General features: G+C 49.2%; 1 protein-coding gene across 1 annotated transcript in view; it reads right to left on the bottom strand.

The window, feature by feature from the left end:
- Positions 1–15194, bottom strand: part of LOC122370234 (nephrin-like) — a 46415-nt gene extending 31221 nt beyond the window's left edge. The window contains exons 1-3 of the mRNA XM_043345659.1: positions 15067–15194; positions 11416–11618; positions 4408–4515 (exon numbers count right to left, since the gene is read on the bottom strand). Of these exons, the coding sequence (XP_043201594.1) occupies positions 4408–4515; positions 11416–11618; positions 15067–15173 (418 nt within the window). The 5' untranslated portion in view covers positions 15174–15194. The remainder of the gene's footprint in view (positions 1–4407; positions 4516–11415; positions 11619–15066) is intronic.
- Between the last annotated feature and the right edge of the window lie 2959 nt (positions 15195–18153).

Genomic DNA, 18153 nt, shown 5'->3' with positions numbered 1-18153 from the left:
TCATTCGAAGATTGATATTTTCTTCCCAGCAAACTTCTCAAGACGTCTACTAAACTACTCAACTCTCCACAAATCGGGTGCAAATTGATTCTGCTGAACGCTCGAGTTGTTCCTTCCGCGACTGTCTCGGTCATTTCCCAGTTCGTGGGAGCCGGATGCAGCTCCCGACCCGAGCCGACTCGAACCACCGCCGATGTCATGAATTATTCAGCTCGATGAGATGTGCGCACTGAGCAGGCTAGCGCACAGAGGGAGATGTCTATATACTCCGGGAGATACCTACCGTCCACTCCCAGGGGAGCTCCGGGTCATCTGATATTACCAGCCAAATTATCAGCTGCAGTGCACTCAGCTGTTCCTGGTGCACACTGTCGTTTCTATTATTTTTCTGTGTTGAACTAGACGCTCTCGACAGCATTGGACCCACCCGGAAGATTCATTCAACATTTTCGCCAGATGTTGTTTCATAGGGCATTTCCAATGTTTGTCACGAATGCCTACCATATCCCACTGTCAAATAAACAATGTCAAAGACACCTTTGACCTCTGTTTCTAAATTTCCAGGATCTATCACAACAGAGGCGGCATCTTTCGCCATCGCACGGGCTATCCATGAGCCTCCGTCTACAGTTGACACAGCATCCCATTCCCCACGACATTCGACACAGATGCACCACTATTGGATTCTCCGGCAGGGCGCAGTAATTTGTTCGGTGACACACCTCTAAGTAGGTACGTGAGAACCGGAGCGCCCAGCGCTTTGATCTCGCCGCACAGTGGGCGTCGAGCGGAGGCGGGGGCGCGCTCGGGTCGCGTGCCTCACGACATCCGAGACTCGGTTTTGTTGGCCCGGGTGCTGTATATCGATAGACCAGATTAGTTAGGAAATGTGATGTCTGTTTTAACGGCACCAAAAAGTAACAATTTTGTAAACTACATGGGAGGATTGGAAATACAGCATTGTAAAATCATTTGTCTTCCTTGCAATATCTTTACTTCGAAATGGGAACGAAATTTTCCATCATTGGTCTTGAATTTTAAAGCTGAATGTGTGATCGCTCTTCCTTTTCTAAACAAGCAAACATCTCAAATCTTTCAGCGCTTTTAAAAGTAATCCCCGTCAGTCTGTTCAGTGTTTCATCGTTCATCTAGCAGCCACCACGTTTATCCTTTCAGCCAATAAGGTAGGCTGTTCGCAGGGCATGAAACATGCATGTCCACGCCAGCTTAACGACTCCTGAAATTGCCGAACTTTGTACCCTGATGATCTCTTGGCGTCCAAACTGATAATGGAAGTGGTAATTTTCATAGAAATCATGGCCTCCTAATGGGATTAGCGCTAAGTAACCTTGTTAGTCAAGCTCCAATGCAAACCACATTTTTCGTTGCTCAAAAGTTGTAAGCCATTTCACCCAAAGGTAAATCAGGCTGCTCGGACTACAAAAAGGGGAATATTTGTTTCTGGTCCCTAAAAAGCTGTTTCTGGCACCTAATTGCTGATCAGCCCCAAAATGCTTATTCGACCCTAATATCTGAATCTGGCACCTAATTGCTTCCACACAGCCTAAAGTTGCCAGATCGTCTAGTTGAACTCCGCATTTGCTGTTTGCTGATTCAGCACCAAAACCAAAACATCCAGCACCTATTTTATTCCACGTTTGCCTACCTAATTCGCGTAATCTTCCTGATTTTATGTATCCTAACAACATGAACGTTGCATTCGGTGATGTCAAGTGCCATTTTTGCCAGTGGAGATAATGATTAATGTCATTTCTAGCCAAAAGAGAATCACTAGCCAGCTATGGTGCAGCATAGCAAGACGCTCCTATACCAGCCCGCTATGTAGAGACTAGAGATTATTGCACCCTCAGCCATTTTAACGTGAAAAGTTTGGATCCGTCACTTCCAGCCAGGCTCTCAGGTCATAAACTGGAGTAAAGCAAAATGTCAACTCTGAACAGACATGCCACGCAACCGGCCCTCTTTTCAATATTATTAGCTTTCTGCAATCATCGTCTGACTCCATCTCGATCAAACGCAGCATCCGGTTTCTACAGGGGCGTTTGACTGACCGGCCACACAATAACCAAAAACAAAATCAAAGCTTCATGCACACATATGACATAAGTAAGAAACGGATGAAAAAGGCACAACCAAGGCACAACTCTGCGCGGCAAACAACGGACAATGTCCCACGCAAGATCACGCGTTTCTTCAGCGGCCTTGAACGGAATGAAAACAGTACATTTCTTTTTTGGAGCTATTTGATGACGTCAAAAAATACAATACCCGTTTTAATGGTCAAAATCGCAACTCACAAAAATGTTTCCCTTTAAGCATTACAAATAAATACTTTTAAATATTTAAATGACATTGTTTTTTCAAACAAATCAATATTATTTGCTTACTTAAACGTCATATACAATGCTGAGATCACTACGGGGCTGTCTTAGAGTGTAACTGCACTGGCAACCTTTAGGCTAGACTCCAGGGGTCATTATACCAGAACAACATGATTCTACCAGCCAGTAGTTCATTTTCTACTAGATTGGTGCTACGCTCAGCATTTAGGTGCCAGATTCAGAAAAAAGAGTAAGGCGTACCGATGAATAGGTGCCAGAAACAGCTAATTAAGGTCATTTTCCATGATTGGTGCTGGTATCCACCAAATAGGTGCTGAGGACCAATTTTGGGGCGAGTCAGCTTTTAGGTGCCAGAAATAGCTTTTCTGGGACGCAATTAAATGGCGTCCCTACAAAAATAACAGCACATTATGCGTGTCCGAAACAAGGCAACATATTTACAGACTAGCTAAAAAGCCATCGCTAAGATGCTGTCTGTGACGTCTTATAAGAATGAACTCTGAATCGTTTCCGGGGCCGATTCGAGATGGCGCACTAGGAAGCTAGTAAGACTAGGCGGCCAAGTGACACTTGAATGTAGTGACACTAAGCGCTATTTTACACCAATCGGCTAGTGGCTCAGCGCGAACCGAAATCGCATAGTGACGCTTGAAATCAAGTGTCACTAGGGCCTTAGTGCGCCAACGCGAATCGGTCCCCGATCTCTGGAACAATTATCAGCAAGTGCAACGATTATCATTAGGCTGTAAGAAATAACTCATGTAAAGCAAGGCCTTACGGCTTACTCGATTCCCTGTCCATTCCATTTGTGGCAATAGCAGCCGACTGCCGAGACATACGCACTTCATGCATACGTACTGTTGACCGATAACACCATAGTCTGTCAGCTTCGTATTATAATCAAATAACTGGAATGGCTTTTGATGGCGATTTGCTGCCCCTAATTTGCACGTGCCGAGTAATAAATACATGCGTCCGCCGCCCCAGATCAGTTTAACCCCAAATCAATGACGTCACTCGACCTGTGTGACGTCACCGCAGGTAAGCTAGCACCGACAGTACGCGACGAACAGCTGACTTGCGCCGCGGCTCCGCAGAAGCCCACCGTGACCGAACCGAAATTGACTGCGGCGCGGCACCACCCGGCCTCCGCCGGATATAGCGCCGAGCCACTTTGGGGCGCACTTTGGATCGATCCGTGTCGTTTTACGGCCAAAATTGCCGGGTCTCAGCTCTCGGCTCGGCGGGCAGTGGGTGGTCTCAGACGGCGGCGCGAATCCCTCAGACGGTGGCTGGTAGGTATACAACCGACCTGGTGGCCGATACGGGTCACCCCGGCAGCCGCGTGGGCGCCACCAGACGTGTCGTCACATTACCGGTCGGAGGGAGGGACGGACGGTATCCGGGAGGTCGTGAATCGAGAGCAGCGCTCAACCTGGGGGTGTGGGCGGCCACTGCACTTCAGCTCAAAGTGGGAGGATGTACCGGCCACAGAATGACAAACTGACCGGGTGGGGAGGAGGGGAGTAGGTGGGGGAGGAGGCGGGGAGGAGTGGGCGGCGGTGATTTAGGGAAGGTGGGAGGGCTGGAGGGAGTAAAGACAGACTCCGGCGAAACGGGACACGAGTTGGCTTTAACGTCATGACACGCAACTCTCTCATCCATCATGGAAATGGTGCCGGTGGGCTCGGAAACGGTCCCAGCCGGTGGAAATATATGAAGATGGACAGCGCAGAACTCAGGCAGCCATTAGGTCAAAGTGGCATTGTGCGCGCTGAAGTAGAAGTTTTTGGTCGCATGCGTGCCAGATATTGCAAGCATAGTTATGCCATTGCATTGTGGTATTCACTATCAATGTTCAGTTCTTGGTATACACGATAAAAACACATTGAGCACGAGAAAAGTCCACAGGAAATAATCATATTCCCATTACGATATTCCCGGTCACTTATGTCTTAATGTCTTATTAGTGCATGATACCACTATCCATCTGCATAACGCCAGCAGCAAATGCATTCGAAGAAATAGGTGAAAAGTGACTTACCTCCCTGAGATAGGCAGACCAGCTCCAGGGGCTCGTCTTCCTGCAGAGGCCCGATCCTTCCTGTGACCGTCCTCGTGTTGTATAGGATTATCGGCCTCTCCGGCGGAACTGTCAACGAGGTCAAGGTCAAGGATAGGTGGCGCTGGCTACGCTGCGCGGAACCGCTGTGTTTGCTCCCGTCTTTTTCGTCCCTTTTTAGTGATGTGATTGCATGCAGAGATCATTTTAGTGACAACTATGCTGCTAAGTACCCTCTGGAAGTGGGTGTGTGCTTTAATCGTGACTCTGCTCCCCGGTTGTGACAATTTGCTGACTTTGTTTGAGCCTCCTAGTGCGTCACATTTGTCGTCGTCTGAAGCCCCGACTTGGGCGGCTGGACCGACCGCTCGAGTGACCTTGAACTCGGCCTCGGGGCACGGACAGCTGAGTGCCATCAACATTGGCATCGGCCCCAGCCCTGGCCTTATGGATCAGCGGACTGCCACCAGCGCCATCTACAGTAGGCACGAGCTACTACAGCTTCGAGCTCAACGCCACGTGACCCGGCCGCAGAGCGCGGTGGTGTCGCTCGTGGCCAAACTCGGCATAGGACGGAGGCGAAGGGGAATTCGCGGCGGCAGAAAATCGCGGCGACCCATCCGGGTGATTACCACCGAACGGCTGTCCCGCTTCGATGACGCTTCTTCTGCAGCGCGGCCGAGCGGCGTCCTCAGCTGCCCAAGACGGCTGACGTTGGCGGAGACGCGCGCTATCTCGCGGCCGCTGCCGCCGACGACAACGACGCGGGACCAGATGCTGGTCTGCCATGCTAACGTCCGGTCGCTCACGGCCCGGTACGAGGAAGTCACTGCCCTTATTGACAGCCTGAAACCGGAGTTGCTGTGTTTGTCGGAGACTTGGCTCACTGACAGCGTACTTGACTCCTACCTAGCCTTTAATGGCTACACGCTGCACCGGACAGACAGGAGAGTCCCCCGGAAGGCAAATACGGCTGTGAGAGGCGGCGGGGTGGCAATCCTGTGCAGCGCCAGTATCAAAACCGAACGTCTGAATATACACAGCAGCGACCCGGTCACCGACGCGCTCTGGCTCACGGTCACGTACCGGGGCAGGTCGGCCGTGATTGGGGTGCTGTACAGACCACCGGGGAGCACCGTGTCACGGTTCATCGACAGCCTTCGTGACCAGCTCCAGGATGCTTTAGCCACCGGCAAACCAGTGTTCCTTTTCGGTGACATGAATATTGACGTTTCCAAACCGGACTCACGTGGAGTGGCGGCGTACGGCGCTCTACTCGGAGAGCTGAATCTGCAGCAGCTGGTTGATAAACCGACTCACTTAGAGCCCACGCCTGCCATCCTTGATCACGTGATAACCAATCTCCCGGACACCCGAGCATCGGTCACAGTCCTAAGGGAGGCCATCGGTGACCACCAGCCGGTGACTTGCTCAATCGCTCTGCCTAAAATCCGTCTTAAGCCTGAGTACCGCGAGATACGTCGCTGGGACCGGGCTGATTGGAGCGCCATCTGCCTAGACATGCTGCAGGCGGACTGGGAGCCGATGTTTCAAGCTGTCGGCGTCGACGCCAAACTGGACGAGTTCATGACCATCTGGGACGCCGTCATGGACTGTCACTGCCCGACAGTTCGGACGAGATCAGCACCGCTTGGGTGCCCATGGCTTAAGGAAAACCCCGAGCTCCAGGCGCTGATGGCCGAGCGGGACGCCGCTCACACGGACTGGCTGCAGTACCGGACGGAAGAAGACCGCGCCATCTACCGCCGCCTCCGCAACCAGGTGAAGAGCAGGCTCGCCGGCGCGCGCAGGGAGTTTCTCTGCGATCAGCTGGCTCACCAGGACCATCGCGGCTTTTGGCGGCGGCTGAAGCAATTCGCCATTCGATCGAGTGCGACGTGCGGGGGAGGCCCATTGGCGGTGGGACCGGAACACGCAGACACGTTTAACGAGTACTTTTCCTCGATCGGGGCTCGTGTCGCTGATGAGCTGCGTGCCGATGTTGATCATGTTGCCGTAGAACAGAGTGCGCCGCGTCCCATTACCGTATGCTCGTCCGCTTTCAAACTAAAGCCCGTCACACTACCGGAGCTGTCATTAGCTATCAGGGGTATGAGTGGCTCCAGAGCGGTGGGACTCGACGGTGTGCCTATGCATGCAGTGCGGAAGTGTTTCCCTGTGGTTGGCACAATGCTCCTCCACCTGATTAACGCAACGATAAGGACCAGCGTGTTCCCGTTAAAATGGAAAGTTGCACTTGTTGTGCCGATTCACAAGTCTGGCGATATCAACACTGCCAAAAATTATCGACCAATTTCATTGTTGTCGGTACTGTCAAAGATTTGTGAGCGAGTGGTGTGCGACCAGCTATCGGCTTACCTATGCGATAACGGCATACTGAGCGACACACAATATGCTTACCGACGCAGACACAGTGTAGAGGACGCCCTGGTCGACGCTGTCGAGTGGATCTCGAAGAAGATCGACTCAGGTCACCTAGCATCGATAACATCCCTCGATCTCAGTAAGGCATTTGACAGCGTCGACCACGGCGTCCTTCTCAATAAGATGGGATGGTACGGCATCTCGTCTGATTGGTTTGCCAGCTACCTGAGCGATCGAAGACAGATGGTTCGCGGCGGCACCACTGTGCTGCCAGTGACGTGTGGCGTCCCCCAGGGATCGATTATCGGGCCGATTCTTTTTTGTCTCACGGTTAACGAAATGCGAAATTTTCTTCCCCATGGAAGGCTCATCAGTTATGCTGATGACACCCAACTGCTCGACAGTTCTTCAAGGGACAAAGTCAGCATGAGTTTGCTCAAGATTCGCCTCGAGGCATCCCTCAAGTCCATAGAAATGTGGCTGAGAGTAAATTCCCTAAAAATGAACCCCTCAAAAACGGTATTTTCACTTTTAGGCACACGGCAAGCCGTCAAGGAAAGTTCCTCCTTTTTCTTCGAAATGTCTGGTCACAAATTTACCCCATCAAAAAACATCAAAGTATTAGGTGTCATCATTGACCAATCCCTCACATGGGAGAGCCACGTGTCACTGGTAGTTCGCCGGTGTACGGGTATTCTCGTCTCGCTGTATCGGTTTAGACGTCACTTCACTACTGAAGCGCTCCTGGCCATCATCCAAGCCCACGTATTCAGCCATATCTTGTACTGTTTGCCAGTCTGGGCTAGTGCATGCAGCAGCCAGTTGAAGCGCATACAAAAGCTGCTGCATTTCGCAGCCCGTGTGGTCACTGGCGCACGACGAGCCGAGCACATGTCTCCCGTGCTTAGGTCTATTGGCTGGGTGAACTTTGAGGATATGATTTCGGAGCGTGACTGTATTCGTGTATATCGTGCGCTTCATGATCCGGACACCCCGATTGCGATGCGCCGGTTATTTACTCCGAGACGTGACACAGCCTCCCGTGACACCCGCCTCGCCCGGTCTGAGCAGTTTGACCTGCCTAGAGTGAGACTCGCCGCCACCCAACGTACTTTCTCGTACCGCGCCGCTACCTCTTGGAATTCACTGCCAAATATTGTGTTGCAGAGCTCGTCGATCGGGCAGTTCAAAAGCCGTCTGAGGATGATGCATAGAAGTGGTCAAAATTAATCAAATGAAAGTTCTGATTAGGTAGGAGTCTATATGTGTCATCATTGTTTTAATGTCTTTATAGTTTTAAGTTCTCTTAACCTTTGTATGACTCGAACTTCTGAAAAAGCTGTGTTCGCACGGAAGAAGTTTGTGAAATATACAATACAATACAATACAATACAATAGCCTTGACATTGCGCACCTTATGACAGCCACAGGCGCGTTTCAATCCAAGTAGGAAGGTTCGTAAGATAAACTGCACGGGCCCACCGTTCTGTGCAGGACCTCATAGCACGACCATCGCCGTCTCAGGCGCCAGGCGTGCTATATGATGAATGAACCCACCCCGAGCCGGCACTTTTGTTCAGGACTTTGCATATGTGCCTGTGTCGAGCCTTAAGTGGAACATGGCGTTTGGACAATGGACGCCCGCACAATGCGTCATGCAGTTCAGGCAGTTGACGCAATACTCGCTGAATCGTGGATCAACTGAATGTGGATTAACCCGCGCCGTGCTGGGGGGGGGGCGTTTTTACGCCCCCCCCTCAGGTTTTTCGCGAATATCTCAAAAACGGCGGCGCGCAGCGCCGCCGTTTTTGGTACACGTGTTCCTACATCATTTCCGCACATGTTGTGAAAATTTCAGACCTAGGCCGTTCAAGGTCAGGTCACCAGGTCACGTCAAGTGACCTTACCTCAGAAAAAGTTCAAAGGCTCGCTATAGCTACACCGACTGAACGATCACTTTCAAACTTTCAGCGATTGATATGAGTAACAGTATGTATAAAATGTATATCTCGGATTTTTGATATCTGTGACCTAAGGTCAGGTCAATTTTGCGACCTCTCCATTATAAGTCAATGGGAGAAAATTGAAATGCGCCTCTTTTGGACGAATATCGTTCAAAACGCTCTCAAACATCGGTTCATAGGTAAACATGACACACTGAATAGGAAAAATGCACCTGTGACCCCTCTGTGTGCCCCTGAGGTCATCTCAGGTCATGAACGGTCGCCAGCAGTTTTTTGGCTATAACTTTTGATAGAGACGTGCTAGAGCGGTGAAAACACGTCAGATGTGTTCAGCTCGACGATACGGATCGACTGATATGCAACATGACCCTTTTCGGTCAGGTCATGACCTTGACCTGAGGTCAAATTTTCAAAATGACCTTTCAAGGTCAACGAATAGTTCATTCGACGCGTCTCGACGAGAGGAACACGATGCTGGCAAAAGTAATGTCATGGCGCTTATGAGTCAAAAGTTATTGACGAAAAAACGTTTTTCGTAAAAACGGCTATTTTTGGAGTTTTTGCCCTCTGGAGGCTAAACCGTTGACCTGAGGTCAAATCTGAGAACATTACTCAGAAAGGTCTGTAAAAGGGCTATCGAATGCGCTTTTCCGCGGCGCTGTAGCTCTAACGGTTCCCGAGATAGCCGTTGGCAGTTTCCAAAATGTTGAAATAGTCAACATTTTACCTTTGGTGACCTCTGGTGACCTGACCTTTGACCTGACCCAAAAAATGACCGAAGTGTTTTCGTCCTTATTTTTGCCGCTCTTTCGATTGCCGCTTACCGCGTGTCGCTACGTGGCCCAGGAGCCGAGTTAGACGGGGGGGCGTGAAAACGCCCCCCCCCAGCACTCGGCGGAAAGTTCAGGCCACCAGCACGGCGCGGGTTAATGCTAAGGCCATTCGTGTAAACGCACGGGGAAGGTAGATACCATTATAACGTGTACGAGATCTGAGTCACACTACACATAAATATGCGGGATATGAACATTCACGGATAACAATTAGGTTCATCACGATCACAAGCTGATGACACACAACGTAAAAATTAAAATAATTCAAATTCACGAACATTTCACGGTTCGTCGGAAGGTCATCTCAGGCTCAAAAGAAACGGTATATACCATTCGAAAGCAGATGATGCGCTGAATCCGAAAATGTAATTTTTATCCAAATCGATCGATGGCCTTTTTTGAAAATTGCGCTTTTGTAAAAACTTAATAATTTTTTATTCAACGGGCTGTCCCAGGCACTCTTGGAAATATAAACATGTGTTTTTGAGTTCCAGTGAAAGCTGAATGCCAAAAGAACAATATTTAGCGAAGCAATATTTCCAAACATTAATATGCGTCTCCCACAGCCGACAATAAGGCGCAATTACACAGCTCAATGTCACGATGGACCAAAGTCAGCCACACAGAAGCGTGAAATGACCCTTATCGACTCGCAGACCCGGCGCTCTCGGCCCGCCTGACCGGCCACGGAAAGAACGTTCGGCTCTCGTTCTACTAAACAAACGTCATATTTGTCAGTTTAACTGTCCACATCGCTATTAAAGTTATTCAGGATACTTGTGAAGAAAATTCATTGTTCTACTTGATTTACAACATGCTTTAATTTACATTTTTCTTATACATGTTTTGTTCCATCCAGCTGCGCTCAGTCCCCGTGCAAGGGAAGTGAGCGGGGTTTCACTGTCAGAGGCTGTACTGGTGACAGCTGCTCGGCCGTGCGACCGGTCAAAGGTTGCCCTCCCCCACCGGGCGCTACCCCCACTCCACCGGAGCTGAGGCCGGTACAACCTCTGACATTTCAGCGCAGCCAATTTTCCTTATATGGGCATGATACCAAGCACAATTGAGCAAAGTAGACATGAACAAATGTAAATTAATGCATGATGTGAAGATGACAGAGCAATGAATTTTCTTCACAGGTATCCTGAATACATTTAATAGCGATGTGGACAGTTAAACTGACAAATATGACATTTGTTTAGTAGAACGAGAGCCGAACGTTCATTCCGTGGCCGGTCAGGCGGGCCGAGAGCGCCGGGTCTGCGAGTCGATAAGGGTCATTTCACGCTTCTGTGTGGCTGACTTTGGTCCATCGTGACACTGAGCTGTGTAATTGCGCCTTATTGTCGGCTGTGGGAGACGCATATTAATGTTTGGAAATATTGCTTCGCTAAATATTGTTCTTTTGGCATTCAGCTTTCACTGGAACTCAAAAACACATGTTTATATTTCCAAGAATGTCTGGGACAGCCCGTTGAATAAAAAATTATTAAGTTTTTACAAAAACGCAATTTTCAAAAAAGGCCATCGATGGATTTTGATAAAAATTACATTTTCGGATTCAGCGCATCGTCAGCTTTCGAATGGTATAAATCGTTTCTTTTGAGCCTGAGATGACCTTCCGACGAACCGTGATTTATTCGTCATAAAACACTGGCACAACATTCCAAGAGTAACCTAAGCCATGACAACCCCCCCTCTCTCGCTCTCTCGCTCTCTCGCTCTCTCTCTCTCTCTCTCTCTCTCTCTCTCTCTCTCTCTCTCTCTCTCTCTCTCTCTCTCTCTCTCTCTCTCTCTCTCTCTCTCACCTATGACGGTCAGGTTGATGCGGTAGTTTCGAGTCTGGCTGTTCCGAAAGTCCACCCGACACCGGTAATGGCCCTCGTCGTGAGCGGTAACTGCCGCCAGTCGCAGAGCGGGCCGCTCCGTGTGTGTCACGAATAGCACATCACGGGGCGGAGGAGCGCCCACTGTGCGGTCCGCCAGCGGGCGGCCCCCGCGGCCGTCAAAACTGGCGACACACGCAGACACAGGGGTCACGGTGCGCGTCAGGGGTCACAGTAACGCGTCAGGGGTCAGGCGCAGGTCAAGGGGTCGCTCGTGTGACCGCGCAGGTCACGGAGACAGAATTGGCCGTCATTATTCCAGAGTAGGGTGATGTGTAGGAGGCAGGGTCAATGAGATAAGTACGTGAGGATCGGCCGACGTGGTGGGATAATGACATAACTGCGCTCAGATATCCTAATCCAATCCACTTAGATAATCACTTGGCCTGGTGCCATTTCTAGTGACGTGCCGCGGTGGATTTAAAGTAATTTCAGGTTTTTATCACAGCAGTTGGTCTGAAGGGACTGAGTTCGTTGCTAGGGAGAGGGGTTAGTATTGTAACGCCGTATAATTTGAAATTAACGTGCATCACTCGATGACGGACGCCAAAGTCCAAAGACTACGGGAATTTGCACCACTTGAAACCAGTTGAGCTCAAAAGCAGCACTCAGCGCTCCTCTCTTCAAACAACGAAGTTTGGGTCGACAGAATCAATGTTTGCAGCATTGCTTGAATGGTAATACACATCCTAATCATCGATCATCCATCGAAGCAGGCAGTTCAATGATTAAACAAATTGGACGTAGTGTCAGTCAACGACAAAATAAATTGGACAGAGCCTTGAGGATGACATGAGCAATGAGCAGTGCATTCAGGATCCTATAAGAAGCATTGCATTAACGTATGCCACCATGAATACTGTTGCTGTTTGCTGTTGGGGGATGCAGGCAGTTCTGGTTAACCCGCACCCCAGTGGCGGTCTCAGCCAACTTCGCCCTAGTGGGGGGGGGGGGGGGCATATGTTACCACCCACCTCTAACTCAAAAACTAAGAGGGATAGAAAGACGCGGTAAAAAGCAGTCGATAGCTCTCAATGCGTACGTTTGAAAGTATTTTGTCATTTTTCACCTTAGAGCAATATTGGGGTCACCAGAGGTCATCAAAGGTCAAAATTTGCCAATTGTCATTATATTTTTCAGAAAACATGCCGCTATCTCAGAAACTATGGTAGCTAGAAAAACGCATGGAACAGCAAACGATAGCTTTTGAGCTCTTCTTTTGAAAAGGTCATGATCAATATTGACCTCAGGTCAACGGTTTAGCCTCCAGAGGGCAAAAACTCCAAAAATAGCTGTTTTTACGAAACGTGTTTTTCGACAATAACTTTTGACTACAAAAAGCCACGGCATTTCTATTGCCAGAATCGTGTTCCCCTCGCCGAGACGCGTCGAATAAACTATAATTTGACCTTGAAAGGTCAACTTGAAAATTTGACCTCAGGTCAAGGTCATGACCTGACCGGAAAAGGTCATGTTGCACATCAGTCGATGCGTCTCAACAAGACAAACACAATGAGACCATCCCCAGCGTTCTATCCCTTTCCAATCGCGAGTTATTGGAAAAAAAAACTGTTTGTAGCCTCAAGTGACCTCAGATGACCTGTCTAGAGGCTATCAGCAAAAATGACACCTTGGTCATCACGAGTGGACTAAATCATTGTGATTCTGAAATATTTGGACTGTTCCCATGCGTACACACGGATCTAGAGGCATTTTCATTTTGCTCCATTGCCTTATAATGGTAAGGTCACGCCACTGATGAAAAATCCGAGATATACAAATTGTAGGCGCCCATAACATCATGCAATCCACCAAGTTTGAAACCTTTCTGACAAACACTGCAGGCTGGACATGATTGCAAACTTTTTTTTAGGCTTTGTCAGTTAACTTGACCTGGTGACCTGACCTGACATGACCTGGGGTCAAAAATTTCACACATTGTCCAAAATTGATGTACAAAATGCTACCCCAAGCGGCGCGGCGCTACGCGCCGCGCTTTTTTATTTACACGCGAAAAACGCGATAGGGTGGTAACATATGCCCCCCCCCCCACTGGGGCGAAGGTTAAAGCGAAGTAAAGTGTGGATGGATGTAAAGTTACGGTAAGTATGTGGCGTGCTTTAGTATTTAAGTAAAGCAGTGGATGCTGATTGTACACACGATAGTGATGATGCTATGAGCGGATTACGTCTCTGGTTAACTTTGACAACGTTATTGACACATTTTATGCGCACATCTGGCTAAACTGAGGAAGATTTCAGATGCAGGGGAAGATGAGTGAACTTCTCGACACACATGGTACTGACAGGTTTAAGTACAAGGTTCAATAGTGAATTTGTATCTATGGCTGTCCTACCTTATTATTTGAAGTATACAAATATTTTCAACTTTTTTAATTAGTCTCGCTATTTTTATCACGGAGCTGCACTCGAGTCATTTTCGACACCTTATAATTACATCAGACAATATTGCTGCCTGTTTTCTATCGTCAAACGCCAATGTCTCCAAATGGTGCAGTGGGACATACCAAGCGATACTTCACCGGAATAATACGCACATAAAAAGAATTAATTACGCTCCCTAGACCCACTTCAGCAATAACTGTGCGTTTTAATAATGGCCCGAATAACAATAAAAATGTCATGCTCCCCAGACACACTTCAACAATAGCTGTATATTTCACGTTGTACGCAACTTTCAAGAGGTTTCAAGGGAACCAATTTGACAGCACCGCTGTGTCATCTGAAGTCACCCCTGGGCTCATAATACATATGCATGAGTTCCGGCAGACTCGAAGTGGTGTTCTCCGCAGTTAGTTTGGCCAGCGCATGTCCTTCAATTATCGGAGCAATTATCCAATTATCCCCGAGGTACTTACTCAGGTGAACATGCATAAATTGCGAGTACCAAGATAACGGCTACATTTTGCTGAGGGCTGAATAACACCTCACGTCCAGTCTCGCATGGCGTGAGCATTTTATATTGATTTAGGGAAGATAAGGATTGGAAGTCAGTGACCAGCGAAAGGTTTGGCATGAGCTAAAAGCATAACTGCAAGCCAGTCTGTCGGGCCTAAGGCCGGCTGTAAATGTGGTCGTCCTCGCATGGAATGTACTGGCTATGTCTGCAATTCGCGTGGCTTTGCAGTCGTTCACGAGCTGATGGAAGTAAGCCTGGGCAGTGATCACATAGAGGAGTTCTGAAAATGGCAGGCATGCACTACGCCTTGATCATGGGAACGGGCTGTCTGTGTGTTGTGTAAGGACAGACTGAATGTCGCGCAGGAGTTTACCAGCAAAGGAATGCGGACGATATTGCTTTTGGATTAAGATGTGATAGATTGCATATCTATGCGTAGATGACGCAGTTGTCGATACATGTAAATGAAGACAGTATTGGTGCTCGTCGTGCAATGCGCATGTGGTGAAAGTGATGATTATACCTTTGCATATCGAAATGAAAAAAACGTTTATACTTCATGGAAACTTCGCTTTAGTTTTGCACATGGGGAACTGCGCGACGAAATGAAGCGATGTCACGCTGAAGGTGAACATGCTGAAGCGAGTGACGTACCTGTACATGGGGATGCTCTCGCCGTCCTTGTACCAGAGCACGAGCGTGGCCTGGTCGGCCGGATCGGAGGAGCTCGTATCGCACGGCAGGTCGGCTGGACGACCCATCACCCCGACCACCTCGGTCACGTGACCTGTGGGCGCAGAGAGGCGACAGGTCAGTGCGGGGTCATGTGATTTCATGAGGGTGTGAAACACGACGTTTACAAACTATCAAAGACTCTGAAGTGTCCTGTATGATGCTCAATAAAAACAGCATTAAGGCGATTGGCACCAATTCTATAAGGGCCGGGGTTTGCTGCGAAGCAAACAGCATTTATATTTTGTGAAGAGTCAGATGCTTGGAGACTTCATAATTACAAAAGTTGAACGGAAAGTTCACTGAATACGAAGGAGGTGAATGGGTGAAGAGAGACAGGAGTGGCAGTTATTTGAACTGCAGCTCTAAATGCCTCGAAACAAAATTACTTTGAGGTTATTTCAAAAGGGCAAGGGATGACAAATGAGCGATTTGCCGTGTACTAAGTCAAAAGATATATCTAGGAAAAACATTGTAGCATGTCATGAAAGCAATTGTCCATATTCAGACAGTGCCGCGAAGTTCCGTTGCCATTTTTAGAAAAAAAAAACTTTCTGCTTCAACGGCGCCAGTCAAAGCAGATGCAGACTAGATAAATACTGTTTGCGGCGACTAAAAATCGCGGATGAATAAAGCTGCCATATCGGCGCCGCCGTTCTCACAAAAAGGCGGCCGTTCGACGTGAATTGATTTACCGAAAGCATAAATCAGCAATAATACAGGCTTTAAGCACGCTCGGCAGTGACGGCCGCCGATGCAAGGGCCGCCGATGGACGTTTAACGTTGTTTACAGCTCACGTAGCCCGTTCAGGCTGCGTGCCTCTCAATCATAACGCCGGCACTGATCAGGAGTAAATTTGTTGCACGGCCGCCGTAATTTGACGCGGCAGGCAGTTTTGTTGTCGGGGATCGCCGGGGCACCCGCGAAGATTGCCGACCGGTGCTCTTCGGGCCCAATTAAGCTGTCGCGGCCGAGCGCACATTGAGCTTGTTATCGACTGGGAGAGAGGGCAGCGCCGGGTGCCCGCGAGCGGCGGATGGCCAGAAAATAACCACTGGCTGATTTAATGTCTGACATTATCAGTGCGATCGCCGGCCGCACAAGCGCTGGGACTTGACCGAGCGGCTGGATGTATGTATTGCTCAGAAAGCCCATCTGTGGTCAGTATGCACAGTGGTTATGTGGGCGATGTCCCGGAGCGCTATGTAATCTATTCAGTCCGAACTATCTATGATTGACGGTCGAAGACAAGTCGAATGATTTGGGTGGCCTTCGGGGCTTCTTTACCATCCCACCCTCTGAATAACTGTAAACAATTAGTCCGCCGACGTGACGTCATTTTGATGACGTCACGTGCCCGCCCCCATAGAGATGGGAGCACACTGTGCCGCCGAGATCAATCCAGCATCGCCTCTGTTTTCCCTCGCACATCCGTCCAGAGTCTGAGCCATGTTTATTCCGGCGAAACGCGCAGTCCAAATATTTGCTCGGCCGTCTCAAAAAAGATCGTCATCGGTGCATTTTTCGTACCGTCTTGCAGCTGGAGTTTACACGCGGCAATGCACTTCCGGCCGACGATGGATGGTAGGTATAGCGTCGGCGGCGACGCTGGAGGTCCGGGTGGGCTCGACGGTGTCGACGGGCCGCTCCGACGGCTCTTGGGCACGCGCCGGGCCGCCGCGCGGCGGAGCAAAGTGGTGCCTCAGGACATCGCTAGTTGTGAGCTGGGACAACCCCCGCATCAGACCGGAGAGGCACGCAGACACGCTCTCCGTACTCTCCCGGAAATATGAAATTGTTTGCTTACCTTGAATATGAGGATGAATATGAGCCAACGACTATAAATATTGTAGGAAGTGCCCTGAAAATGTGTTTAATCATATTTTGAGCAGGGAATGAAAGGACTGGTTATTATCTGTAGTTTCTGTAGAAGACTTTCTGACGAGACAAACCATTTACCAGACCATACCTAATCGCTGGGAGCCGACAGCAAATAATCACAGGAGGTCCATGCCAAGTGATGCAACAGTAACAGCTAGATCGCAGTTATTCACAGCTGCCGTCATCATCGTCCACCCGTTTCTAAACAATAAACTATTAACTCAGCATCTCACCTCATCTATTCAACATTAATGATCGACTCAGGTCCACCGATGACGACCAAAGCAATCGTCTATCCCCACTATTTATCAGGTTTATCGGACTGCCTGCTGTGCTACTGTTGTCACAATTTAGGATTATCGCTTTATACAAGTGCGCAATGAATCCCCCACCCCTGGCCACCCGCAGAGACGGACGCGCTTCTGACGGACCGCCGTCATTAAAACCGGAGCGATCACCACATTACCGCAAGTAACACGGCTGGACGCGGTCGCCGCAGCCCAGTTCCGCGCAGTTGGAGCAATAACTGAGGACAGACACGCTCATTCGTCCCCCAGGCCCTGTTTCGAGGCGACCGTCCGACTATGGCGCGGCGGGCACAACAAAAACACACCGTGCGCCGGCCCGCTGGGTGCCCGCTGGGGCGGGCTCGGCTGACTGGAACGGAGGTGAAGAGGACGATGAATGGAAAACAGACGGAACAAACGGACACATCAGACCACTTGGAACGGGACGGAACAGAGCGCAGCCGAATCAGATAGAGAGAACGGATAAAGTACCGAGCGGGACTGAAAAGGAAGCTAAGAAACCCGACGGTTAAAAATAGTAGGTATGTTAAGACTAAGAGAGGCTGGAGGGAAGGGAGGGGATGAGAAGAAAAGAAACAGCCGGAGAAAACAAAAAAGGTCCTGGAAATGGTATGCAATGGAAATGAGCGGGAGTTAAAATTGGACTGAAATGGGAAACTTTAAATGGAGAAAGAAAAGGAAAGGTATAGGGAGAGAAAGGAGGGCGCGGAGAAAGGAAGAAATTAATGAGGTGGGTGATACGGATTTGTATAAAATAAATATAGCAAGCTCGCACTACTGAAATAACTAAAGGCTTATGAACAAACGGCGCCACTGCGC

Source organism: Amphibalanus amphitrite, unplaced genomic scaffold (genome assembly GCF_019059575.1).
Source record: "Amphibalanus amphitrite isolate SeventyFive unplaced genomic scaffold, NRLGWU_Aamphi_draft 001112F_arrow, whole genome shotgun sequence".
Taxonomy (NCBI): domain Eukaryota; kingdom Metazoa; phylum Arthropoda; class Thecostraca; order Balanomorpha; family Balanidae; genus Amphibalanus; species Amphibalanus amphitrite.
This window is presented reverse-complemented; position numbering and strand designations above follow the sequence as displayed.